This window comes from Oncorhynchus masou, unplaced genomic scaffold (assembly GCF_036934945.1).
Source record: "Oncorhynchus masou masou isolate Uvic2021 unplaced genomic scaffold, UVic_Omas_1.1 unplaced_scaffold_551, whole genome shotgun sequence".
In the NCBI taxonomy this organism is placed as follows: Eukaryota; Metazoa; Chordata; class Actinopteri; order Salmoniformes; family Salmonidae; genus Oncorhynchus; species Oncorhynchus masou.
In genome coordinates, this window is record NW_027011926.1 from 334,814 (window position 1) to 362,732 (window position 27,919).

Below are 27,919 nucleotides of genomic sequence, written 5' to 3' on the forward strand. Positions count from 1 at the left end.
CTATCTGTAATGATGTCTGAGTGTTGGAGCGTGTCCCTGGCTATCTGTAATGATGTCTGAGTGTTGGAGCGAGTGTTGGAGCGTGTCCTGGCTATCTGTAATGATGTCTGAGTGTTGGAGCGTGTCCCTGGCTATCTGTAATGATGTCTGAGTGTTGGAGCGTGTCCCTGGTTATCTGTAATGATGTCTGAGTGTTGGAGCGTGCCCCTGGCTATCTGTAATGATGTCTGAGTGTTGGAGCGTGTCCCTGAGTGTTGGAGCGTGTCCCTGCTATCTGTAATGATGTCTGAGTGTTGGAGCGTGTCCCTGGCTATCTGTAATGATGTCTGAGTGTTGGAGCGTGTCCCTGGCTATCTGTAATGATGTCTGAGTGTTGGAGCGTGTCCCTGGCTATCTGTAATGATGTCTGAGTGTTGGAGCGTGCCCCTGGCTATCTGTAATGATGTCTGAGTGTTGGAGTGTGCCCCTGGCTATCTGTAATGATGTCTGAGTGTTGGAGCGTGTCCCTGGCTATCTGTAATGATGTCTGAGTGTTGGAGTGTGCCCGGTGCTATCTGTAATGATGTCTGAGTGTTGGAGTGTGTCCCTGGCTATCTGTAATGATGTCTGAGTGTTGGAGTGTGTCCCTGGCTATCTGTAATGATGTCTGAGTGTTGGAGCGTGCCCCTGGCTATCTGTAATGATGTCTGAGTGTTGGAGTGTGTCCCTGGCTATCTGTAATGATGTCTGAGTGTTGGAGCGTGCCCCTGGCTATCTGTAATGATGTCTGAGTGTTGGAGCGTGCCCGGTGCTATCTGTAATGATGTCTGTGTGTTGGAGCGTGTCCCTGGCTATCTGTAATGATGTCTGAGTGTTGGAGCGTGCCCCTGGCTATCTGTAATGATGTCTGAGTGTTGGAGCGTGTTGGAGCGTGCCCCTGGCTATCTGTAATGATGTCTGAGTGTTGGAGCGTGCCCTGGTGCTATCTGTAATGATGTCGGAGTGTTGGAGCGTGTCCCTGGCTATCTGTAATGATGTCTGAGTGTTGGAGCGTGTCCCCTGGCTATCTGTAATGATGTCTGAGTGTTGGAGCGTGTCCCTGGCTATCTGTAATGATGTCTGAGTGTTGGAGCGTGCCCTGGCTATCTGTAATGATGTCTGAGTGTTGGAACTGGCTATCTGTAATGATGTCTGAGTGTTGGAGCGTGCCCGGTGCTATCTGTAATGATGTCTGTGTGTTGGAGCGTGTCCCTGGCTATCTGTAATGATGTCTGAGTGTTGGAGCGTGCCCCTGGCTATCTGTAATGATGTCTGAGTGTTGGAGCGTGCCCCTGGCTATCTGTAATGATGTCTGAGTGTTGGAGCGTGCCCGGTGCTATCTGTAATGATGTCGGAGTGTTGGAGCGTGTCCCTGGCTATCTGTAATGATGTCGGAGTGTTGGAGCGTGCCCCTGGCTATCTGTAATGATGTCTGAGTGTTGGAGCGTGTCCCTGGCTATCTGTAATGATGTCGGAGTGTTGGAGCGTGTCCCTGGCTAGTCATCAATAAAAAAAAAAACTCATTGCTATTCGAACTTCCGCGATGCATATAAGGCCCTGCCCTCGGAAAAGCTGACCACGACTCCATTTTGTTGCTCCCTGCCTACAGACAGAAACTAAAACAAGAAGCTCCCACGCTGAGGTCTGTCCAACGCTGGTCCAACCAATCTGATTCCACAATCCAAGACTGCTTCCATCAGGTGGACTGGGATATGTTTCGTATTGCGTCAGACAACAACATTGACGAATACGCTGATTCGGTGAGCGAGTTCATTAGAACGTGCGTTGAAGAAGTCGTTCCCAAAGCAACGATTAAAACATTCCCAAACCAGAAACCGTGGATTGATGGCAGCATTAGCGTGAAACTGAAACCGCGAACCACTGCTTTTAAATCAGGTAAGCATGACCAAATACAAACAGTGTAGCTATTCCCTCCGCAAAGCAATCAAACAAGCTAAGCGTCAGTATAGAGACAAAGTAGAATCTCAATTCAACGGTTCAGACACAAGAGGTATGTGGCAGGGTCTACAGTCAATCACGGATTACAAAAAGAAATCCAGCCCAGTCACGGACAGGATGCCTTGCTCCCAGGCAGACAAAATAACTTTTTTGCCCACTTTGAGGACAATACAGTGCCAATGACACGGCCCGCAACCAAAACATGCAGACTCTCCTTCACTGCGGCCGAGGTGAGTAAAACATTTAAATGTGTTAACCCTCGCAAGGCTGCAGGCCCAGACGGCATCCCCAGCTGCACCCTCAGAGCATGTGCAGACCAGCTGGCTGGTGTGTTTACAGACATATTCAATCAATCCCAGTCTGCTGTTCCCACATGCTTCAAGAGGGCCACCATTGTTCCTGTTCCCAAGAAAGCTAAGGTAACCGAGCTAAACGACTACCGCCCCGTAGCACTCACTTCCGTCATCATGAAGTGCTTTGAGAGACTAGTCAAGGACCATATCACCTCCACCCTACCTGACACCCTAGACCCACTCCAATTTGCTTACCGCCCAAATAGGTCCACAGACGATGCAATCTCAACCACACTGCCCTAACCCATCTGGACAAGAGGAATAACTATGTGAGAATGCTGTTCATCGACAACAGCTCAGCATTTAACACCATAGTACCCTCCAAGTTCGTCATCAAGCTCGAGACACTGGGTCTCGACCCCGCCCTGTGCAACTGGGTACTGGACTTCCTGACGGGCCGCCCCCAGGTGGTGAGGGTAGGTAACAACATCTCCACCCCGCTGATCCTCAACACTGGGGCCCCACAAGGGTGCGTTCTGAGCCCTCTCCTGTACTCCCTGTTCACCCATGACTGCGTGGCCACGCACGCCTCCAACTCAATCATCAAGTTTGCGGACGACACAAGTGGTAGGCTTGATTACCAACAACGACGACGGCCTACAGGGAGGAGGTGAGGGCCCTCGTAGTGTGGTGTCAAGAAAATAACCTCACACTCAACGTCAACAAAACTAAGGAGATGATTGTGGACTTCAGGAAACAGAAGGAACACCCCCCCTATCCACATCGATGGAACAGTAGTGGAGAGGGTAGTAAGTTACGTTCCTCGGCATACACATCACAGACAAACTGAATTGGCCCACCCACACAGACAGCATCGTGAAGAAGAAGGCGCAGCAGCGCCTCTTCAACCTCAGTTGGCTGGAGAAATTTGGCTTGTCACCAAAAGCACTCAAACTTCTACAGATGCACAATCGAGAGCATCCTGGCGGGCTGTATCACCGCCTGGTACGGCAACTGCTCCGCCCACAACCTTAAGGCTCCAGAGGGTAGTGAGGTCTGCACAACGCATCACCGGGGGCAAACTACCTGCCCTCCAGGACACCTACACCACCCGGTGTCACAGGAAGGCCATAAAGATCATCAAGGACATCAACCACCCGAGCCACTGCCTGTTCACCCCTCCATCATCCAGAAGGTGAGGTCAGTACAGGTGCATCAAAGCTGGGACCGAGAGACTGAAAAACAGCTTCTATCTCAAGGCCATCAGGCTGTTAAACAGCCACCACTAACATTGAGTGGCTGCTACCAACACACTGACTCAACTCCAGACACTTTAATAATGGGAATTGATGTAAAATATATCACTAGCCACTTTAAACAATGCTACTTAATATAATGTTTACATACCCTACATTATTCATCTCATATGTATACGTATATACTGTACTCGATCATCTACTGCATCCTTATGTAATACATGTATCACTAGCCACTTTAACTATGCCACTTTGTTTACATATTCATCTCACATGTGCTGCTCTCTACCATCACTCACTCATATATCCTTATGTACATATTCTTTATCCCCTTACACTGTGTATAAAACAGTAGATTAGGAATTGTTAGTTAGATTACTTGTTGGTTATTACTGCATTGTCGGAACTAGAAGCACAAGCATTTCGCTACACTCACATTAACATCTGCTAACCATGTGTATGTGACAAATAAAATTTTATTGAACACCACATATAGGCTACTGGAGGCCATCATTGAACACCACATATAGGCTACTGGAGGCCATCATTGAACACCACATATAGGCTACTGGAGGCCATCATTGAACACCACATATAGGCTACTGGAGGCCTTCATTGAACACCACATATAGGCTACTGGAGGCCTTCATTGAACACCACATATAGGCTACTGGAGGCCATCATTGAACACCACATATAGGCTACTGGAGGCCATCATTGAACACCACATATAGGCTACTGGAGGCCTTCATTGAACACCACATATAGGCTACTGGAGGCCTTCATTGAACACCACATAGGCTACTGGAGGCCTTCATTGAACACCACATATAGGCTACTGGAGGCCTTCATTGAACACCACATATAGGCTACTGGAGGCCTTCATTGAACACCACATATAGGCTACTGGAGGCCTTCATTGAACACCACATATAGGCTACTGGAGGCCTTCATTGAACACCACATATAGGCTACTGGAGGCCTTCATTGAACACCACATATAGGCTACTGGAGGCCTTCATTGAACACCACATATAGGCTACTGGAGGCCTTCATTGAACACCACATATAGGCTACTGGAGGCCTTCATTGAACACCACATATAGGCTACTGGAGGCCTTCATTGAACACCACATATAGGCTACTGGAGGCCTTCATTGAACACGACACATGATAAAACATGCCAGTGTTTGACAGCATCTCATATGGTCCCATGATAAAACATGCCAGTGTTTGACAGCATCTCATATGGTCCCATGATAAAACATGCCAGTGTTTGACAGCATCTCATATGGTCCCATGATAAAACATGCCAGTGTTTGACAGCATCTCATATGGTCCCATGATAAAACATGCAGGGTTTGACAGCATCTCATATGGTCCCATGATAAAACATGCCAGTGTTTGACAGCATCTCATATGGTCCCATGATAAAACATGCCAGTGTTTGACAGCATCTCATATGGTCCCATGATAAAACATGCCAGTGTTTGACAGCATCTCATATGGTCCCATGATAAAACATGCCAGTGTTTGACAGCATCTCATATGGTCCCATGATAAAACATGCCAGTGTTTGACAGCATCTCATATGGTCCCATGATAAAACATGCCAGTGTTTGACAGCATCTCATACGGTCCCATGATAAAACATGCCAGTGTTTGACAGCATCTCATACGGTCCCATGATAAAACATGCCAGGGTTTGACAGCATCTCATATGGTCCCATGATAAAACATGCCAGTGTTTGACAGCATCTCATACGGTCCCATGATAAAACATGCCAGTGTTTGACAGCATCTCATATGGTCCCATGATAAAACATGCCAGTGTTTGACAGCATCTCATATGGTCCCATGATAAAACATGCCAGTGTTTGACAGCATCTCATATGGTCCCATGATAAAACATGCCAGTGTTTGACAGCATCTCATATGGTCCCATGATAAAACATGCCAGTGTTTGACAGCATCTCATACGGTCCCATGATAAAACATGCCAGTGTTTGACAGCATCTCATATGGTCCCATGATAAAACATGCCAGTGTTTGACAGCATCTCATATGGTCCCATGATAAAACATGCCAGTGTTTGACAGCATCTCCCACTGAGAGTTCAGTCTGTGGTGGTGAACATTCCAGAGTGTTCTTTACCTCGTGGGTATTGTTCATCTGTTTTCCACTATGCCACATTAAGAGCTTCTTCCACACATTGTGGAGAACAGCCTCTTAGAAACCTGCTGTCCATCTCCACTGCTTTGTCTAGATTGTCGTATACGCCACTCAGAGGACTCAGTCTGAAAAACTGGCCTCTTGGAAGTCCTCCTTTAATGGCTCAGGATGTCCCCCTGTAATATAGTATTTCTGTCTGTTTCTTTTCTGTACAAAGTTGTAAACAGGGTTCCATTTGATTTCTCATGTCGGGGTTATTTATTTTATTGAACTAGGCAAGTCGGTTAAGAACAAGTTCTTATTTCACCTTTATTTAACCAGGTCGGCCAGTTGAGAACAAGTTCAGCGACCTGGCCAAGATAAAACAAAGCAGTGCTACAACAGAGTAACACATGGAATAAACAAACATACAGTCAATAACAATAGAAACATCTAGATACAGTGTGTGCAAATGTAGTAAGGAGGAAAGGCAATAAATAGGCCCTCGAGGTGAAAATAATTACAATTTAGCATTAATACTGGAGTGATAGATGTGCAAGTAGAGATACCCCCTTGCTCTTTTGCACCCCAGTAAGTAATAATATGGGGATGAGGTAGCCTGTGCTATTTACAGATTCACTGTACACGGCCATCGGTAAGCTGCTAAGACAGCTGAAGCTTAAAGTTTGAGGGGGAGAGACCCCAGCTTCAGTGATTTTTGCGATTCGATCCAGTCATTGGCAGCAGAGAACTGGAAGGAATGGCAGCCAAAGGAGGAATTGGCTTTGGGGGTGACCAGTGAAATATACCTGCTGGAGCACATGCTGCTATGGTGACCAGTGAGCAGAGATAAAGTATTTGCTAGGTAAAGCCCTGCCTTATTTACTTATCGATGACCTGGAGCCAGTAGAGGACAACAAATTCAAGGTATTGGGGTGGCCATCACAAAGCCCTGACCTCAATCCTATAGAAAATTTGTGGACAGAACTGAAAAAGTGTGTGCAAGCAAGGAGACCTGCAAACCTGACTCAGTTACACCAGCTCTGTCTGGAGGAATGGGCCAAAATTCACCCAACTTATTGTGGGAAGCTTGTGGAAGGCTACCAGAAACATTTGACCCAAGATAAACAATTTAAAGGCAATGCTACCAAATTCTAATTGAGTGAATATAAACTTCTGACCCACTGGGAATGTGATGGAAAAAAATAATTCTCTACAATTATTTTGACATTTCACATTCTTAAAATAAAGTGATCTTAACTCGCCTAAGATGGGGAATTTTTACTTGGTCAAGACTTGTGAAAAACTGAGTTTAAATGTATTTGGCTAATGTGTATGTAAACTTCCGACTTCAACTGTATGTAAATGTGATGAGTAATGTATGTAGACATTATTAAAGTGCCATTATTTAGAGTGGCAATGTTTAATGTGACCAGTGATTCATTTATTAAAGTGGCCAGTGATTGGGCATCAATGTAGGCAGCAGGCACTCTGAGTTAGTGGTGGCTGTTTAGCAGTCTGATGGCCTTGAGATAGAAGCTGTTTTTCAGTTTCTCGGTCCCAGCTTTGATGCACCTGTGCTGACCTCGCCTTCTGGCTGATAGGGGGTGAACAGGCAGTGGCTCGGGCGGTTAATAATATATATCCTCTTAAAGAGCGTGTGAATTTTCTCAGCTTTTTGTTAAAAATCGTATGTGTGGATAGAAAACACTCTGAAGTTTCTAAAACTGGTTAAATCATGTCTGTGACTATAACAGAACGTGTGTAACAGGCAAAACCCCAAGGAAAAACTGTTCACAAAAAAAACATCCCTCCGCCAGTTCTCTGTATTGTCTATGGCAAGAGAAAATAGATAGCGCCCAGTTTACAGTTCCTACAGCTTCCGCACGATGTCGCCAGTGTTGGGAATTGGGTTGAAGTTAATCCTTGGTGAAATGAGAAATAGGCACTTCCTGTCATCGAGTACACAAGAGAAAGTTATGGAAGAGACAAAATCGTCCATGATTTGTTGACTTGCTGCTATTGAATACAGATCGCTCCGTGATCAATTTGATCGATTATTAACGTTTACTAATACCTAAAGTTGGATTACAAAAGTAGTTTGAAGTGTTTTGTCAAAGTTTAAAGGCAACTTTTTTAATTTTAAAAACGTTGCGTTTTGAAAACTGAGTTTTTCCTGGATCAGACGGTCTTCATAAATGGACATTTTGGGTATACAAGGACCGATTTAATCGAAGAAAAAGACCCAATTGTGATGTTTATGGGACATATTGGAGTGCCAACAAAGAAGCTCGTCAAAGGTAATGAATGTTTTATATTTTATTTCTGCGTTTTGTGTAGCGCTGGCTACGCAAATTATTTTGTTTACGTCCCCTTCGTGTATTTCTGGGGGTTGCATGCTATCAGATAGCTTCTCATGCTTTCGCCGAAAAGCATTTTAAAAATCTGACATGTTGGCTAGATTCACAACAAGTGTAGCTTTAATTGAGTACCCTGCATGGGTGTTTTAATGAAAGTTTGAGTTTTATCGAGTACTATTACTTGTCACTCTGACATTTCCCCTGATGTTGATCCCTGTACAGGGGCAGCAGCCATAAAAAGGTATTAATGTAATTGATGATCTTTATGGCCTTCCTGTGACATCGGGTGGTGTAGGTGTCTTGGAGGGCAGGTAGTTTGCCCCCGGTGATGCGTTGTGCAGACCTCACAACCCTCTGGAGAGCCTTGCAGTTGAGGGTGGTGCAGTTGCTGTACCAGGCTGTGATACAACCCGACATGATGCTCTCAATTGTGCCTCTGTAAAAGTTTGTCAGGGTTTTGGGTGACAAGCCACATTTCTTCAGTCTCCTGAGGTTGAAGAGGTGCTGCTGCGCCTTCTTCACCAGACGGTCTGTGTGGGTGGACCATTTCAGTTTGTTTATTTTATTAAAAGTAATTACAATTTGGCAATTAAACACTGGAGAGATAGATGTGCCGAAGATGAATGTGCAAGTAGAGATACTGGGGTGCAAAGGTGCAAGATAAATAAATAAATACAGTATGGGGATGAGGTAGTTGGATGGGCTATGTACAGGTGCAGTGATCTGTGAGCTGCTCTGACAGCTGGTGCTGAACATTCGTGAGGGAGAGTCTCCTGCTTTGTTTTATCTTGGCCAGTTGTAAATGAGTATTTGCGTTGTGCAGACTGCACTACCCTCTGGAGAGCCTTGCGGTTGAGGGAGGTGCATAGACAGGGCTCGAACTCCCCTAGCGCCACAATGAGAGCCAGCCTGAAAGCTTAGTGGAGTCTGCCACTAGCACAGTCAGTGTAGTCAGCTCAGCTATCCCCATTGAGACTGTCTGTGCCTCGACCTAGGTTGGGCAAAACTAAACATGGCGGTGTTCGCCTCAGCAATCTCACTAGAATAAAGACCTCCTCCATTCCTGCCATTATTGAAAGAGATTGTAATACCTCACATCTCAAAATAGGGCTACTTAATGTTAGATCCCTCACTTCCAAGGCAGTTATAGTCAATGAACTAATTATAATCTTGATGTGATTGGCCTGCCTGAAACATGGCTTAAGCCTGATGAATTTACTGTGTTAAATGAGGCCTCACCTCCTGGTTATACTAGTGACCAAATCCCCCGTGCATCCCGCAAATGCGGAGGTGTTTCTAACATTTACGATAGCAAATTTCAATTTACAAAAAAAAAAAAAAAAAAAAAAAAGTTCATCTTTTGAGCTTCTAGTCATGAAATCTATGCAACCTACTCAATCACTTTGTATAGCTACTGTTTGCAGGCCTCCTGGGCAGCATTCCTCACTGAGTTCCCTGAATTCCTAGCAGACCTTGTAGTCATAGCAGATATTCAAATTTTGGGAATTTTAATATTCACATGAAAAAGTCCACAGACCCACTCCAAAAGGCTTTCGGAACCATCACCGACTCAGTGCGTTTTGTCCAACATGTCTCTGGACCTACTCACAGTCACACTCTGGACCTAGTTTTGTCTCGTGGAATAAATGTTGTGGATCTTAATGTCTTTCCTCATAATCCTGGACTATCGGACCACCATTTTATTATGTTTTGTAATCGCAACAAATAATCTGCTCAGACCCCAATCAAGGAGCATCAAAAGTCATGCTATAAATTCTCAGACAACAGATTCCTCGATGCCCTTACAGACTCCCTCTGCCTACCCAAGGACGTCAGAGGGAAAAAAAAATCAGTTAACCACCTAACTGAGGAACTAAATTTAACCTTGCGCAATACCCTAGACGCAGTTGCACCCCTAAAAACATTTGTCATAAGAAACTAGCTCCCTGGTATACAGAAAATACCCGAGCTCTGAAGCAAGCTTCCAGAAAATTGGAACGGAAATGGCGCCACACCAAACTGGAAGTCTCCTGACTAACTTGGAAAGACAGTACCGTGCAGTATCGAAGAGCCCTTACTGCTGCTCGATCATCCTATTTTTCCAGCTTAATTGAGGAAAATAAGAACAATCCTAAATTTATTTTTAAAAACTAAAAAGCAGCATTCCCCAAGTGAGGATGGCTTTCACTTCAGCAGTGATAAATTCATGAACTTCTTTGAGGAAAAGATCATGAACCTTAGAAAGCAAATTACAGACTCCTCTTTAAATCTGCATATTCCTCCAAAGCTCAGTTGTCCTGAGTCTGCACAACTCTAGGATCAGGAGCACGCCCAATTTTTCAGTTTTTTGATTTGTTAAAAAAGTTTGAAATATCCAATAAATGTCATTCCACTTCATGATTGTGTCCCACTTGTTGATTCTTCACAAAAAAATACAGTTTTATATCTTTATGTTTGAAGCCTGAAATGTGGCAAAAGTTCAAAGTTCAAGGGGACCGAATACTTTCGCAAGGCACTGTATATCTCGACATATTGATGAAAATAATCATGGCCTCTAAACCTTCAAGCTGCATACTGGACCCTATTCCAACTAAACTAATGAAAGAGCTGCTTCCTGTGCTTGGCCCTCCTATGTTGAACATAATAAACGTCTCTATCCACCGGATGTGTACCAAACTCACTAAAAGTGGCAGTAATAAATTCTCTTTAAAAAGCCAAACCTTGACCCAGAAAATATTTTTTTTTAACTAATCGGCCTATATCGAATCTCCTATTCCCCTCAAAAACAAATTGAAAAAGCTGTTGAGAAGCAATTCACTGCCCTCCTGAAGACAAACAATGTATACAAAACGCTTCAGTCTGGTTTCAGACCCCATCATAGCACTGAGACTGTACTTGTGAAGGTGGTAAATTACCTTTTAATGGCGTCAGACTGACACTCTGCATTTGTCCTCGTGCTCCTAGACCTTAGTGCTGCTTTTGATACCATCGATCACCGCATTCTTGGAGAGATTGGAAACCCAAATTGGTTTACACGGACAAGTTCTGGCCTGGTTTAAATCTTATCTATCGGACATATATCCGTTTGTCTGTGGATGGTTTGTCCTCTGACAAATCAACTGTAAATGTCGGTGTTCCTCAAGGCTTTGTTTTAGGACCACTATTGTTTTCTCTATTTTACCTCTTGGTGATGTCATTCAGAAACCTAATGTTAACTTTCACTGCTATGCGGATGACACACAGCTGTACATTTCGATGAAACATGGTGAAGCCCCAAAATTGCCCTCTTGGAAGCCTGTGTTTCAGACATAAGGAAGTGGATGGCTGCAAATGTTCTACTGTTAAACGCGGACAAAACAGAGATGCTTGTTCTAGGTACCAAGAACCAAAGAGATCTTCTGTTGGATCTGACAATTAATCTTAATGGTTGTACAGTCGTCTCAAATAAAACTGAAGGACCTCAGCGTTACTCTGGACCCTGATCTCTCTTGACGAACATATCAAGACTGTTTCAAGGACAGCTTTTTTCCATCTACGTAACATTGCAAAAATCAGAAACTTTCTGTCCAAAAATGATGAAAAATGAATCCATGCTTTTGTTACTTCTAGGTTAGACTACTGCAATGCTCTACTTTCCGGCAACCCGGATAAAGCACTAAATAAACTTCAGTTAGTGCTAAATACGGCTGCTAGAATCCTGACTAGAACCAAAATAAATTGATCATATTACTCCAGTGCTAGCCTCCCTACACTGGCTTCCTGTCAAAACAAGGGCTGATTTCAAGGTTTTACTGCTAACCGACAAAGCATTACATGGGCTTGCTCCTACCCATCTCTCTGATTTGGTCCTACCGTACATACCTACACGTACGCTACGGTCACAAGACGCAGGCCTCCTAATTGTCCCTAGAATTGCTTAGCAAACAGCTGGAGGCAGGGCTTTCTCCTTTTGACCTCCATTTTTATGGAATGGTCTGCCTTCTCCCTTTCCTTCTCTCTCTCTCTCAGGGACCTGAGTCCTAGGACCATGCCTCAGGACTACCTGGCATGATGACTCCTTGCTGTCCCAAGTCCACCTGGCCGTGCTGCCTCTCCAGTTTCAACTGTTCTGCCTGCGGCTATGGAACCCTGACCTGTTCACCGGACGTGCTACCTGTCCCAGACCTGCTGTTTTCAACTCTATAGAGACAGCAGGAGCGGTAGAGATACTCTGAATGATCGGCTATGAAAAGCCAACTGACATTTACTCCTAAGGTGCTGACCTGTTGCACCCTCTACAACCACTGATTATTATTATTTGACCATGCTGAACATCTTGGCCATGTTCTGTTATAATCTCTACCCGGCACAGCCAGAAGAGGACTGGCCACCCCTCATAGCCTGGTTCCTCTAGGTTTCTTCCTCGGTTCCGGCCTTTCCAGGGAGTTTTTCCTAGCCACCGTGCTTCTACACCTGCATTGCTTGGTGTTTTAGGCTGGGTTTCTGTACAGCACTGTGACATCAGCTGATGTTATAAGGGCTTTATAAACACATTTCATTGATTTCTGGGTTCCTGTAAGGACTGTTCTGCCCAAGCTGCAGCCTGTGGATGCTTTTTGAGGCCCACCAAGGAGAGCATTGCAGTAATCTAGTCGGAAGGTGACCTCTCAGGTTTAGAGAGAGCAGGAGTCAGGTGATGTTTCTCAGGTGAAATAATGATTTGTTTTGCCAAACATTCTGTTGTCGGAGAAAGCCAAACTAGCGAGGGATAAAGTCAAACAAGTTGACACGTAACCCCCCCCCAAAAAAATACATACTTTATACTACCTTATACATTTTTTTTTAACTATATGTCCAGTATTTACAGAGCACTGTGCCATGGCATCTTCCAAACCCATGTTGGGTAGGTCAGGGTTACCTTGTTGATGTCGCTAGTAGAGAGCCCAGTCGTCTCCAGCAGGCTTCTGATTGGTTGGACACTCTTGTTGAACAGGGAAGAACACAGCAGCTCAAAACGGGCCCTGAGAGGAAAAAAAAAAAAAGTGTGACTTTCCTGTGGCATTGTATTTTTTTTAATTATTATTATTTTTTAACCTTTATTTAACTAGGCAAGTCAGTTAAGAACAAATTCTTATTTTCAATGACGGCCTAGGAACAGTGGGTTAACTGCCTGTTCAGGGGCAGAACGACATATTTGTACCTTGTTAGCTCGGGGGTTTAAACTTGCAACCTTCCGATTACTAGGCCAACGCTCTAACCACGAGGCTACGCTGCCACCCCATGAAGAGGGGGATTGTGCATCGCAGTACGAGAGGCGTCATTACAGACCCGGGTTCCATTCAGGGCTCACAACCGGCCGCGATCGGAAGTCCCATAAGGCGGCGCATAATTGGCCCAGAGTTATTCGGGTTCGGCAGTCATTGGAAATGAGAATGTTCTTAACCGACTTAGCTAGTTAAATAAATAAAAATACACATTGTGGTGGGTAAGAGAGCAGGGGTTTGTGGGTAGTGTAGTCACCTGGAGATGTTGCAGTCGAAGTCCATGCCGTCGTGTAGCGAGTCAACGAAGCAATTAGCAGAACCCAGCGTGGAGAGAGAATGTTTGGCCATGTCTGCTCCGTTCATCAGCTTCAACATGGCCCGCGCGTTACTACTAACATCCTGTTTAAACGACCTGCAGACAGACAGACACCTTTAAAACCAGGGGATCAGATGTAGGGGAATACCTTCTCCCATGTCACCCCGCTGGCTTCCAGTTGAAGCTCGCATCCACTACAAGACTGTGGCCGGGGGGAGCCCACAGGCCGGGGGGAGCCCACAGGCCGGGGGGAGCCCACAGGCCGGGGGGAGCCCACAGGCCGGGGGGAGCCCACAGGCCGGGCATCAGCATGCTTCAGTTCAGCTGGCCAAATAGCAAACCAAACGAGTGTGCTAGCATACTGAACTTCACTTGAAAAATGAAGGAGACGCCAATATAGGCTTCCTTAATTAACTTGACATTTTTTCAGAGGAGATCTTAGTTGCGCAATTTGACATCTAACTAATAGTTTGGTAAAGTTTTTATCAATGAAAACAAGTCATCCGTCGTTGAATGACAACAAAGACTTTAATGAAGAATCCCTCTACTGTTGACCAATCACCGACGATGGACCGTAGACATCGGCTCACCTCTAGAAAACCCTCACCGAAGTCCAAAACGTCACCAAATGTGGTCATAATATAATAACCCTATGGAAGAGTTTCAGCTGGGAGGCACGCGGACGTCATCCCTACCTTCTATGAAAGTGTGAAAATGGGAGTGCCCCCATCCAAATGGTCACTGGTCAGAATATGTACAAACTAAAAACAACTCATTCATCCAGGGGTCTATGAACAGATTGTTATACCATTTCATGTTGATAAAATGCTGTCAGTTCCACTTGAACTCTGCACCAGGTGTGTGTGTGTTACCGTTTGAACTCTGCACCAGGTGTGTGTGTGTTACCGTTTGAACTCTGCACCAGGTGTGTGTGTTACCGTTTGAACTCTGCAGCCAGGTGCTGTGCCAGGGCGCTTGTGAAGCTCTCTCCTCCGATGCTGTGGTCTGTGTGGGTGTTCAGAACCCGGAACATTCCACCATTCACCTGCAGCACCGTCACACTCAGAGACGTCCCACCTAGTTTATACACCAGGACATGGCTACACACACACACACACCAGTTTATACATACACCAGTTCACACCACTATAGGTTGACGGATTAATATCATTAAAAATCCATCTTAACATAACCCTAGTTAGCTACACATGGTTGATGATATTACAAGGTTAAACAGCTTGTCCTGCGTTGCATATAATCAATGCCGTGCCTTTTAATTTATCATCGAATCACCAAACGGGTGATGATTTAACAAAAGTGCATTGCCGAAAAAAGCAATCTTTGCACAAATGTACCGAACCATAAACATCAATTCCTTCCTTAAAATCAACACACAGAAGTATATATTTTTTAAACCTGCATATTTAGTTAAACGAAATTCATGTTCGCAGGCAATATTAACTAAGGACGGTTCCGCATTTCACTGAAAGAATAAACGTTTTGTTTTCGAAATGATAGTTCAGATTTTACCATATTAATGACCAAAGCTACATATTTCTGTGTGTTTATTATGATTAAGTCTATGATTTGATGAAGCGGTCTGAGTGGTGGTAGGCAGCAGCAGGCTCATAAGCATTCATTCAAACAGCACTTTACTGCGTTTGCCAGCAGCTCTTAGCATGCTTGAAGCACAGCGCTGTTTATGACTTCAAGCCTATCAACTCCTGAGATTAGGCTGGCAATACTCGTGCCTATATAAACATCCAATAGTCAAAAGGTGAAATACAAATGGTAGAGAGAAAATGTCAACGCAATTCCTATAATAACTACAACCTAAAACTTCTTATCTGGGAATATTGAACCACCAGCTTTCATATGTTCTCAGCAAGGAACTTAAACGTTAGCTTTTTTACATGGCACATATTGCACTTTCTCCTCAAACACTGCATTTTTACATTATTTAAACCAAATTGAACATATAATTATTTATAAGACTTAAATAGATGTATTAAGTTAAAATAAGTGTTCATTCAGTATTGTTGTAATTGTCATTATTACAAACATACATATAAAAATCAGCCGATTAATTCAGTATGGGCTTTTTTGTTTGTCCAATATATCGGTCGACCTGTAGTTCATACACAAGAAGGAGTAGTGTGTACCTCTTCCCAGAGGGGCAGTCCTGTCCGATTCCGTAGGCCAGTAGAGCAGCAGCTGGCTCGTGGATCAGCCTCAACACACGGAACCCTGCGGCCTCCGCAGCCGCCCTCAACGCAGACTTCTGAGCATGTGCGAACTCAAAGGGGACAGTGATGACAGCCTCTGTGACATCAGCGCCCAAGGCCGACTGAGCCGTCTCTATGGAAACAACAATAGATGGGAGGGTGGCCCAGTTCCAAGTGGACCTGTAGTACTACACCCTCCCCCCGCTGGAGAGCTGACATGTTTTCACATGTGGAAGTAGTTTGACAATAGTTTTAAGTTGCTCCCTGATAGGCTACCATATTGCTTAGGCCCATTCAATCATCTGGGATCTCCACTAGTGCATAGCGTCAGGGGGAAAATTGGGACTGTGTGCTAACCTTTCATCTTGTGTAGGATCAGCTTGGCAACATCTTGGGGAGCCACATGTCTGGTCATCTCTCCAGTCATCTCATACACTGGCTTCTCTCCCTTGTTGACAACCTGAGACACATCAGCTTCTCTATTACACAATATCACTCATAACGTGGTGTTAGGTAGTCAGACATGTTAATCACTGAGAACAGTGTTAGGTAGTCAAATAGAGCCAGGTATACCAGGTTAATCACTGAGAGTCTAATAGAGCCAGGTATACCAGGTTGATCACTGAGTCTAATAGGGGGTAGAGGGTTAATCACTGAGTCTAATAGAGCCAGGTATACCAGGTTGATCACTGAGAGTCTAATAGGGGGTAAAGGGTTAATCACTGAGTCTAATAGAGACGGGTATACCAGGTTAATCACTGAGAGTCTAATAGGGGTAGAGGGTTAATCACTGAGAGTCTAATAGGGGGTAAAGGGTTAATCACTGAGAGTCTAATAGAGCCAGGTATACCAGGTTAATCACTGAGAGTCTAATAGAGCCAGGTATACCAGGTTAATCACTGAGTCTAATAGAGCCAGGTATACCAGGTTAATCACTGAGAGTCTAATAGGGGGTAGAGGGTTGATCACTGAGAGTCTAATAGAGCCAGGTATACCAGGTTAATCACTGAGAGTCTAATAGAGCCAGGTATACCAGGTTAATCACTGAGAGTCTAATAGGGGGTAAAGGGTTAATCACTGAGAGTCTAATAGGGGGTAGAGGGTTAATCACTGAGAGTCTAATAGGGGGTAGAGGGTTAATCACTGAGAGTCTAATAGGGGGTAAAGGGTTAATGACTGAGAGTCTAATAGGGGGTAGAGGGTTAATGACTGAGAGTCTAATAGAGCCAGGTATACCAGGTTAATCACTGAGAGTCTAATAGAGCCAGGTATACCAGGTTAATCACTGAGAGTCTAATAGAGCCAGGTATACCAGGTTAATCACTGAGAGTCTAATAGGGGGTAGAGGGTTAATCACTGAGAGTCTAATAGAGCCAGGTATACCAGGTTAATCACTGAGAGTCTAATAGAGCCAGGTATACCAGGTTAATCACTGAGAGTCTAATAGAGCCAGGTATACCAGGTTAATCACTGAGAGTCTAATAGGGGGTAGAGGGTTAATCACTGAGAGTCTAATAGAGCCAGGTATACCAGGTTAATCACTGAGAGTCTAATAGAGCCAGGTATACCAGGTTAATCACTGAGAGTCTAATAGAGCCAGGTATACCAGGTTAATCACTGAGAGTCTAATAGAGGGTAAAGGGTTAATCACTGAGAGTCTAATAGGGGGTAGAGGGTTAATCACTGAGAGTCTAATAGAGCCAGGTATACCAGGTTAATCACTGAGAGTCTAATAGGGGGTAGAGGGTTAATCACTGAGAGTCTAATAGAGCCAGGTATACCAGGTTAATCACTGAGAGTCTAATAGAGCCAGGTATACCAGGTTGATCACTGAGAGTCTAATAGAGCCAGGTATACCAGGTTGATCACTGAGAGTCTAATAGAGCCAGGTATACCAGGTTAATCACTGAGAGTCTAATAGAGCCAGGTATACCAGGTTAATCACTGAGAGTCTAATAGAGCCAGGTATACCAGGTTAATCACTGAGTCTAATAGGGGGTAGAGGGTTAATCACTGAGAGTCTAATAGAGCCAGGTATACAAGGTTAATCACTGAGAGTCTAATAGAGCCAGGTATACCAGGTTAATCACTGAGAGTCTAATAGGGGGTAGAGGGTTAATCACTGAGAGTCTAATAGAGCCAGGTATACCAGGTTAATCACTGAGAGTCTAATAGGGGGTAGAGGGTTGAAAACTCACAGGACATTTACTCTCAGCTTTATGCGTCTGCACCTCAGGATCCTCAAAACTGCCGACAGGAGGAGAGGAAAAGAGGGAAGAAGCAACAACATGAGTTCATTCTCCCTAACCCAACAACATGAGTTCATTCTCCCTAACCCAACAACATGAGTTCATTCTCCTAACCCAACAACATGAGTTCATTCTCCCTAACCCAACAACATGAGTTCATTCTCCCTAACCCAACAACATGAGTTCATTCTCCCTAACCCAACAACATGAGTTCATTCTCCCTAACCCAACAACATGAGTTCATTCTCCCTAACCCAACAACATGAGTTCATTCTCCCTAACCCAACAACATGAGTTCATTCTCCCTAACCCAACAACATGAGTTCATTCTCCCTAACCCAACAACATGAGTTCATTCTCCCTAACCCAACAACATGAGTTCATTCTCCCTAACCCAACAACATGAGTTCATTCTCCCTAACCCAACAACATGAGTTCATTCTCCCTAACCCAACAACATGAGTTCATTCTCCCTAACCCAACAACATGAGTTCATTCTCCCTAACCCAACAACATGTGGTGAGTTCATTCTCCCTAACCCAACAACATGAGGTGAGTTCATTCTCCCTAACCCAACAACATGAGTTCATTCTCCCTAACCCAACAACATGAGTTCATTCTCCCTAACCCAACAACATGAGGTGAGTTCATTCTCCCTAACCCAACAACATGAGGTGAGTTCATTCTCCCTAACCCAACAACATGAGTTCATTCTCCCTAACCCAACAACATGAGTTCATTCTCCCTAACCCAACAACATGAGTTCATTCTCCCTAACCCAACAACATGAGTTCATTCTCCCTAACCCAACAACATGAGTTCATTCTCCCTAACCCAACAACATGAGTTCATTCTCCCTAACCCAACAACATGAGTTCATTCTCCCTAACCCAACAACATGAGTTCATTCTCCCTAACCCAACAACATGAGTTCATTCTCCCTAACACAACATGTGGTGAGTTCATTCTCTAGAACATTGGGAACATACAGTTGAAGTCAGAAGCTAACATACACTTTAGCCAAATACATTTTAACTCAGTTTCACTATTCCTGACATTTAATCCTAGTAAAAATTCCCTGTCTTAGGTCAGTTAGTATCACTACTTTATTTTAAGAATGTGAAATGTCAGAATAATAGTAGAGAGAATGATTTATTTCAGCTTTAATTTCAGCACATTCCCAGTGGGTCAGAAGTTTACATACAACTCAATTAGTATTTGGCAGCATCGCCCTTTTAAATTGTTTAACTTGGGTCAAACGTGTCGGGTAGACTTCCACAAGCTTCCCACAATAAGTTGGGTGAATTTTGGTCCATTCCTCCTGACAGAGCTGCTGTAACCGAGTCAGGTTTGTAGACCCATTCCTCCTGACAGAGCTACTGTAACTGAGTCAGGTTTGTAGGCTTCCTTGCTCACACGCGCTTTTTCCAGTTCTGCCCACAAATTTTCCTTAGGATTGAGGTCAGGGCTTTGTGATGGCCACTAATACCTTGACTTTGTTGCCCTTAAGCCATTTGGCACAACTTTGGAAGTATGCTTGGAGTCATTGTCCATTTGCGACCAAGTTTTAACTTCCTGACTGACGTCTTGAGATGTTGCTTCAATATAATAATCCACATAATTTTCCTGCCTCATGATACCTATTTTGTGAAGTGCACCAGTCCCATCTACAGCAAAGCACCCCCACAACATGATGCTGCCACCCCTGTGCTTCACGTTCGGGATGGTATTCTTTGGCTTGCAGGCCTCCCCAGTTTCCCTCCAAACATAACGATTGTCATTATGGCCAAACAGTTCTATTTCTGTTTCATCAGACCAGAGGACATTTCTCCAAAAAGTACCATCTTTATCCCCATGTGACGTTGCAAACCGTAGTCTGGCTTTTTTATGGCGGTATTGGAGCAGTGGCTTCTTCCTTGCTGACCTTTCAGGTTATGTCAATATAAGACTTGTTTTACTGTGGATATATACTTTTGTACCCGTTTCCCCCAGCATCATCACAAGGTCCTTTGCTGTTGTTCTGGGATTGATCTACACTTTTTTCTAGGAGACCGAACGCGTCTCCTTCCTGAGCGGTATGACGGCTGCGTGGCCCCGTGGTGTTAATACTTGTGTACTATTGTTTGTACAGATGAACGCGGTACCTTCAGGCGTTTGGAAATTGCTCCCAAGGATCAACCAGACTTGTGGAGGTCTACATTTTTTTCTGAGGTCTTGGCTGATTTGTTTTGATTTTCCCATGATGTCAAGCAAAGAGGCACGGAGTATGAAGGTCAGCCTTGAAATACATCCACAGGTAAACCTCCAATTGACTCAAATGATGTCAATTAGCCTATCAGAAGCTTCTAAAGCCATCATTTTCTGGAATGTTCCAAGCTGTTTAAAGGCACAGTCAACTTAGTGAATGTAAACTTCTGACCCACTGGAATTGTGATACAGTGAATGAATCTGTCTGTAAACATGTGTTGGAAAAATGACTTGTAATGCACAAAGTAGATGTCCTAACCGACTTGCCAAAACTATAGTTTGTTAACAAGAAAATTGTGGAGTGGTTGAAAAACTAGTTTTAATGACTCCAACTTAAGTGTTTGTAAACTTCCGACTTCAACTGTAATACAGACACTCACCTCCTCCCCAGCACCTGTTTGACTTTAACCACAGTGTTGGCTGCGTTTCGGACACGACCCTGCTTAGCCGCAATCCCTACTATCTGCAGAGAGAGCGAGCGATGAGAGGGAGGCAGATGGAGGATAGGACAGACGGATTGAACAGGGAGGTGAAGGGAGGGTTACAGTGTGAGATGACAGAGGACATCATGACGACAGACGGATTGAACAGGGAGGCGAAGGGAGGGTTACAGTGTGAGATGACAGAGGACATCATGACGACAGACGGATTGAACAGGGAGGCGAAGGGAGGGTTACAGTGTGAGATGACAGAGGACATCATGACGACAGACGGATTGAACAGGGAGGTGAAGGGAGGGTTACAGTGTGAGATGACAGAGGACATCATGACGACAGACGGATTGAACAGGGAGGTGAAGGGAGGGTTACAGTGTGAGATGACAGAGGACATCATGACGACAGACGGATTGAACAGGGAGGTGAAGGGAGGGTTACAGTGTGAGATGACAGAGGACATCATGACGACAGACGGATTGAACAGGGAGGCGAAGGGAGGGTTACAGTGTGAGATGACAGAGGGAGGACATCATGACGACAGACGGATTGAACAGGGAGGCGAAGGGAGGGTTACAGTGTGAGATGACAGAGGGAGGACATCATGACGACAGACGGATTGAACAGGGAGGTGAAGGGAGGGTTACAGTGTGAGATGACAGAGGACATCATGACGACAGACGGATTGAACAGGGAGGCGAAGGGAGGGTTACAGTGTGAGATGACAGAGGGAGGACATCATGACGACAGACGGATTGAACAGGGAGGCGAAGGGAGGGTTACAGTGTGAGATGACAGAGGGAGGACATCATGACGACAGACGGATTGAACAGGGAGGCGAAGGGAGGGTTACAGTGTGAGATGACAGAGGACATCATGACGACAGACGGATTGAACAGGGAGGCGAAGGGAGGGTTACAGTGTGAGATGACAGAGGACATCATGACGACAGACGGATTGAACAGGGAGGTGAAGGGAGGGTTACAGTGTGAGATGACAGAGGGAGGACATCATGACGACAGACGGATTGAACAGGGAGGCGAAGGGAGGGTTACAGTGTGAGATGACAGAGGACATCATGACGACAGACGGATTGAACAGGGAGGCGAAGGGAGGGTTACAGTGTGAGATGACAGAGGGAGGACATCATGACGACAGACGGATTGAACAGGGAGGTGAAGGGAGGGTTACAGTGTGAGATGACAGAGGACATCATGACGACAGACGGATTGAACAGGGAGGTGAAGGGAGGGTTACAGTGTGAGATGACAGAGGGAGGACATCATGACGACAGACGGATTGAACAGGGAGGTGAAGGGAGGGTTACAGTGTGAGATGACAGAGGACATCATGACGACAGACGGATTGAACAGGGAGGCGAAGGGAGGGTTACAGTGTGAGATGACAGAGGGAGGACATCATGACGACAGACGGATTGAACAGGGAGGTGAAGGGAGGGTTACAGTGTGAGATGACAGAGGACATCATGACGACAGACGGATTGAACAGGGAGGCGAAGGGAGGGTTACAGTGTGAGATGACAGAGGGAGGACATCATGACGACAGACGGATTGAACAGGGAGGTGAAGGGAGGGTTACAGTGTGAGATGACAGAGGGAGGACATCATGACGACAGACGGATTGAACAGGGAGGCGAAGGGAGGGTTACAGTGTGAGATGACAGAGGGAGGACATCATGACAGGAGATATGATCCTACATGCTCTGTACACCACCACAGTAATAACAGGTTTCTCTATCGTTTGAGGTAAATCATATTAATTATAAAAATGTAACATGCAACAATTTTACTGAGATATGGTTCATACAAGGAAATTAGTCAACCACTGAGAGGCCAGGCCCAGCCAATCAGAACGAGTTTTCCCCCAGAGGTTTTATTACAGACTGAAAAAAGCTCACTAACAGGGATGTGAACATCATTTGTGCACGAAATTTGAGATAGGCATAAGCTACGGACAAACACAATTGCCGACCAAGGCGAGACCCAAAAACGCGCTCCCAGCAAAACCAGAATAAGCCCAGTAAGCAGAATTACCTTGAAAAGACGTGTAAAATAAGTATTTTCCAGACGTTGAAGTTAGATTCAATTAAGGCTCCGAATTAAAAGGTGAAAAGACATTTTCCGTACCTTTAAAATACATTTTCTAGGACGTTGAAAAATGTTTCAACATCGGGGGGGGGCTAATTTTTGGTCTTGAATGAAAGTTGAAAACATGTAATTTATAGACATCTATGTTTTGGCCAAATCAATGCTGGTCCATACTGGACAAAATCTGAACCAAACAAAGACAGTGATTGGTTCAAATTTGGTCCAGACCAAAAATCAACGTCCGTGGAGGTTGAAATCAAGACCGGTCTACACCGCACCAAATCTCAACCAAACAGACATTATGATTGGTTCAGATTTTGTCCAGACTGGACCAAAAACCAATGTCTGTGGAACATAAGGCAAGTCCAGACTACACCAAAAGAAAAGACATCACTACCTGTCCATGCTTACTGAGGTGTAGTCTATAGTGTTCCCTGAAATATGATTTTATGAATGCCCATCTGTGGTAAGCCTACCACCTGTAAAACACCACCAAAAGAGGTGTTTGGAAAGGACCCCAAAAAAAAGACGTTGCCTCGTGCTTCCTGGGGTGTAGATCCACCCCCATTACCCTTTTAAAAACAAGGTAACTTAACAGATGCATATCTGTATTCCCAGTCATGTGAAAGCCATAGATTGGGGCCTAATGAATTTATTTCCTTATATGAACTGTAACTCAGTAAAATCTTTGAAATTGTTGCATTTATATTTTTGAAAAGCTAGTCTGGTAAAGAGCTACTTTTGTCTTAAAAGGGGCATTGTCCGATTTCTAAACAGGCTTGAAGGTGTAAGGTAGAATACATGTTTGTATGGTAATAATAATGAAATTCATTTGTAAAGTGGTTTCTTGCATTATATAATACAATTTCAGTTACCTATTTGGCCAATTATGTTAGATAATGTCATGTTAGATAAGTGATTTGAGCTTTCGGACAAGTAAAACACCAGTCTTAAAATGGTGACTACCGCCTTCGCTGTGAACAGCGTTCAGAGTGACTACCGCCTTCGCTGTGAACAGCGTTCAGAGTGACTACCGCCTTCGCTGTGAACAGCGTTCAGAGTGACTACCGCCTTCGCTGTGAACAGCGTTCAGAGTGACTACCGCCTTCGCTGTGAACAGCGTTCAGAGTGACTACCGCCTTCGCTGTGAACAGCGTTCAGAGTGACTACCGCCTTCGCTGTGAACAGCGTTCAGAGTGACTACCGCCTTCGCTGTGAACAGCGTTCAGAGTGACTACCGCCTTCGCTGTGAACAGCGTTCAGAGTGACTACCGCCTTCGCTGTGAACAGCGTTCAGAGTGACTACCGCCTTCGCTGTGAACAGCGTTCAGAGTGACTACCGCCTTCGCTGTGAACACCTGAAACCTGCACCCTGGCAAAAGACTGAGGGATTTCACAGGTGTTCTGCGCATGCTCGATAGTTATTTAGCACAGGTCTGTAGTCTTCCATCTGTTTTCTGGAAACACGCACTAACATGGAGATATGTCCGTGTGAGAGCACTAACCTTATCATGGTGTGTATTAGCTTAACCTGAATTATTTATCGCTGATATGAAAGACAAGGTCCTTGTAATTGCAAAACCCTTACCGCAAGAGACGCATTGTTAATGTTCAGACCCGAGCAACAAAAACCTACAGAAGACTCCTTCCTTCGATGACTGACAAAACCGCCTCCGCGAATGTTTATTTTGTTTATCCCGACCAAATTGTATTGGTCCCATACAAATATTTAGCAGATGTAATAGTTGAGGTAACTAAAACCGTAGGTTAGAGTTGTGTGATACCTGTTCCGTGTCTCGGTAAGCCACCACGGCAGGAGTGACTCGGTCTCCGGCGTCATTGGCGACCACCTCCGCTCGGCCATCCTGAAAAACACAATACTGTCAAAATCCTCCCACCCTGGCTTGACCGATAAACAATCATCTCTAAAGCCAAGCAAATTATTTTAGCGTTAGTTTACTAGATGGCTAACACCGGTAGCCAACTCATTCACTCCATGCTAACATTGTCTAGCGTTACCGGTAACTAACTCATTGTCAAACATGTCTAACCGGATCTTTCCGGACCTCCTAAATATATCGCTTCATAACTGAAAACAGAGACTAATCCCACCACCAAAAACGTTACTACAGGCAGAAACAATACCTTAAAAATAGCTACACAGGCACATGTGTAGCCGAAATGTACTCCTATAGCCGCCATGCTTGTTGAAAAATCACTACGAAGCTGAACCACGAAGGTTAAAGTTCATTTGACTTTAAACCAATCAGAGTAAAAACGTTGCAGGAACTGACTCAATATTCAGCCAATCGGAGATGTTTACTGAAACCAATCAGAAGAGGTCTAGCGTCAGCTGTAGTAGTTTGCAGCAGGTACCGGAGAGTTGCTGCTGTTTTTATTTTATTGAACTCGGCAAGTCAGTTAAGGTCCTTGTGTAATTGTAATGTGATATTGTACCCCCTAGCCCCGCCCCTAGCTCAATTGTCCATAGTTTGTAATCTATGTATGCTTGTGTTCCCTCATGTGCTTTATGTATTGATTTGTTGTTAATAAAAATAAATAATAAAAAAATCAATTACAACACAAACATCCGTTCAGTACACGTTCAAAAGAATTAGAAATATTTCTGAAACAAGACCACTATTGAAACAGTAAAATACCTTGTTCTCTTTCCAGCGAGGTGCTGAGGTTGATGTTGTTGACTGGATGCTTAAACAACCTTAAAACGAAAAAGTTATTTCTTTTTCCTCTCGCTCCCGTTTCCCATATGCCCTTTGCTGGTAAAAACAGGGGAGGCAAAACAAACAAAAAAAGTCACACTAAACTGTCAAATATAGAGTGAGGATTGAAAGCTTGTAAAATAAAAGTCCAAATATAGAGCACAGTGTGATTCAAGGGGTTGGTTTACAAGTAGTGCAGAGTAAGGTAGGAGAATGAAGGTGTATATTTGTATTTCTTCTATATCAATGTCGAGTTAATGTAAACCGTGATCGGCCACACACTCCAGCACAGTAGGGGGCGACATTGCACCTCAAAGCGACAATCAGCAGTGGAAAAAATAACACAGTGTCCTCCCCATGATGTGAGGCTGGAGTAATGTAATCACTAACAAATTCATAGGCATAGTGGGTATTAATATTGTCTTGTGTATTTCACCTAAACCCTTTCATTAGTTTTAGTTATTTTTTCCATATCCATAGTGTGAGTATCGACTGCTCTGTCATGTATTGCTCTAGCCTGGCTGCAGTACCTTCAAGTCAGCAGCGGGAGTTTCCAGGTATGTGTTCCCTGGTGGGGGAAATGTACATATGGTATAAACGTTTAGAACAAGTACAACTTCATGTACTTTTTTATAGTGTATTCAAACATCGTGTTGCTAGCGAGCCTTTTTTGATGGAAATATTATTCAGCTGAAAGAGTTTATCTACCGAGTGGTGCAATGTTAGGCTATCTAGCTACAGTACATACCAGCAGGTTACACTACTTTCCTTCACGTTAGGTGTGTTTTGTGCTACATCGAGAAGTTCACCATTCATTGTATTCACCGCAGCATTTTCTGAGCTTAACTGACCAAGACGCACCTCCAAATGCCCAAAACCAGTGACAGTTTCGTTCAACCAGTGACATATTGGCTTTTTAGGTGAGCGTTGATACCGCTTTGTGATAAGTAATGTCCACTCCCAGCGCTCCTCTCCAGAGTATTGTTGGAGACGTAACGCTGCCGCGCTCCTATTATTGGAGAAGAAACGCTAAATAGGCTCAAGATAGCTCCTGATAAAGTTGGGTAGTTGATATTCAGAGCATAAATAGCCATGTTGATTCGTCCCTGTTTTACAAATGGTGGCCTACCACATGGATGGGCATTCATAAAATGGCTTTTTTTTAAATTTTACCTTTATTTAACTAGGCAAGTCAGTTTAAGAACAAATTCTTATTTTCAATGACGACCTAGGAACAGTTGGTGTTCAGGGGCAGAACGACAGATTTGTACCTTGTCAGCTCGGGGGTTTTTTGGTCCTGTCCAGACCTCTATTTTTGTTGCTGGTGTTTTACAGGCGGTAGGCTTACAACAGATATGCATTTATAAAATGACATGTAAGGCTACACCTCAGTAAGCATGGACATACTCCAATGTCTTTTTGATGTCTTTTTTTGGTGTAGTCTGGACCTGCTTTAAGATCCACAGACATTGGTTTTTGCTCCAGTCTGGACAAAAATCTGAACCAATCATAGATGTCTGTTTGGTTCAGATTTGGCGCGGTCTGGATAATCCCTGATTTGGCACAAACAAATTTTGAAAATGTCATTTATAGACATTCAGAACTGAAAATTAGCCTGATTTCAACATCCGGAAAAGAGTCCTTTTCAATGTCCTGTAAATTATGTCTTCACCTTTTATTCAGAGCCTAAACTTTAACATCTGGAAAATATGTATTTTCTGTCATGTCATTTGGTTCCTGGGACTATTATAGTTTTGCAGTGAGCACATTTTGTTGCCAGTTTAGTCCCTCCTAGGTCGGCAGAACGGCATAGACCGGCCCTGATTAGATTGCGTGTATTTCATCCACTCCAGGTTATGGACACTGAACAACAATATACAGTGGGGCAAAAAAGTATTTAGTCGGCCACCAATTGTGCAAGTTCTCCCACTTAAAAATAAAAAAAAATCATATATACAGGGGGTACCGGTACAGAGTCAATGTGGAGGCTATATACAGGAGGTACCGGTACAGAGTCAATGTGGAGGCTATATACAGGAGGTACCGGTACAGAGTCAATGTGGAGGCTATATACAGGGGGTACCGGTACAGAGTCCATGTGGAGGCTATATACAGGGGGTACCGGTACAGAGTCAATGTGGAGGCTATATACAGGGGGTACCGGTACAGAGTCAATGTGGAGACTATATACAGGGGGTACCGGTACAGAGTCAATGTGGAGGCTATATACAGGGGGTACCGGTACAGTCAATATGGAGGCTATATACAGGGGGTACCGGTACAGTCAATATGGAGGCTATATACAGGGGGTACCGGTACAGTCAATATGGAGGCTATATA

General features: G+C 44.3%; 1 protein-coding gene across 2 annotated transcripts in view; it reads right to left on the reverse strand.

The window, feature by feature from the left end:
- LOC135536055 (heat shock 70 kDa protein 14-like) overlaps positions 1–25,110 on the reverse strand; it is a 29,900-nt gene extending 4,790 nt beyond the window's left edge. Inside the window, exons 1-9 of one of the 2 annotated variants that reach the window (XM_064962450.1) lie at positions 25,005–25,109; positions 24,644–24,724; positions 20,698–20,780; positions 18,020–18,068; positions 16,179–16,281; positions 15,759–15,954; positions 14,535–14,696; positions 13,537–13,692; positions 12,935–13,037 (exon numbers count right to left, since the gene is read on the reverse strand). In XM_064962450.1, the coding sequence (XP_064818522.1) occupies positions 12,935–13,037; positions 13,537–13,692; positions 14,535–14,696; positions 15,759–15,954; positions 16,179–16,281; positions 18,020–18,068; positions 20,698–20,780; positions 24,644–24,724; positions 25,005–25,061 (990 nt within the window). In that variant the 5' untranslated portion in view covers positions 25,062–25,109. Of the gene's footprint in view, positions 1–12,934; positions 13,038–13,536; positions 13,693–14,534; positions 14,697–15,758; positions 15,955–16,178; positions 16,282–18,019; positions 18,069–20,697; positions 20,781–24,643; positions 24,725–25,004 lie in introns of both variants that reach the window. The other variant, XM_064962449.1, reaches the window with a different exon arrangement.
- Between the last annotated feature and the right edge of the window lie 2,809 nt (positions 25,111–27,919).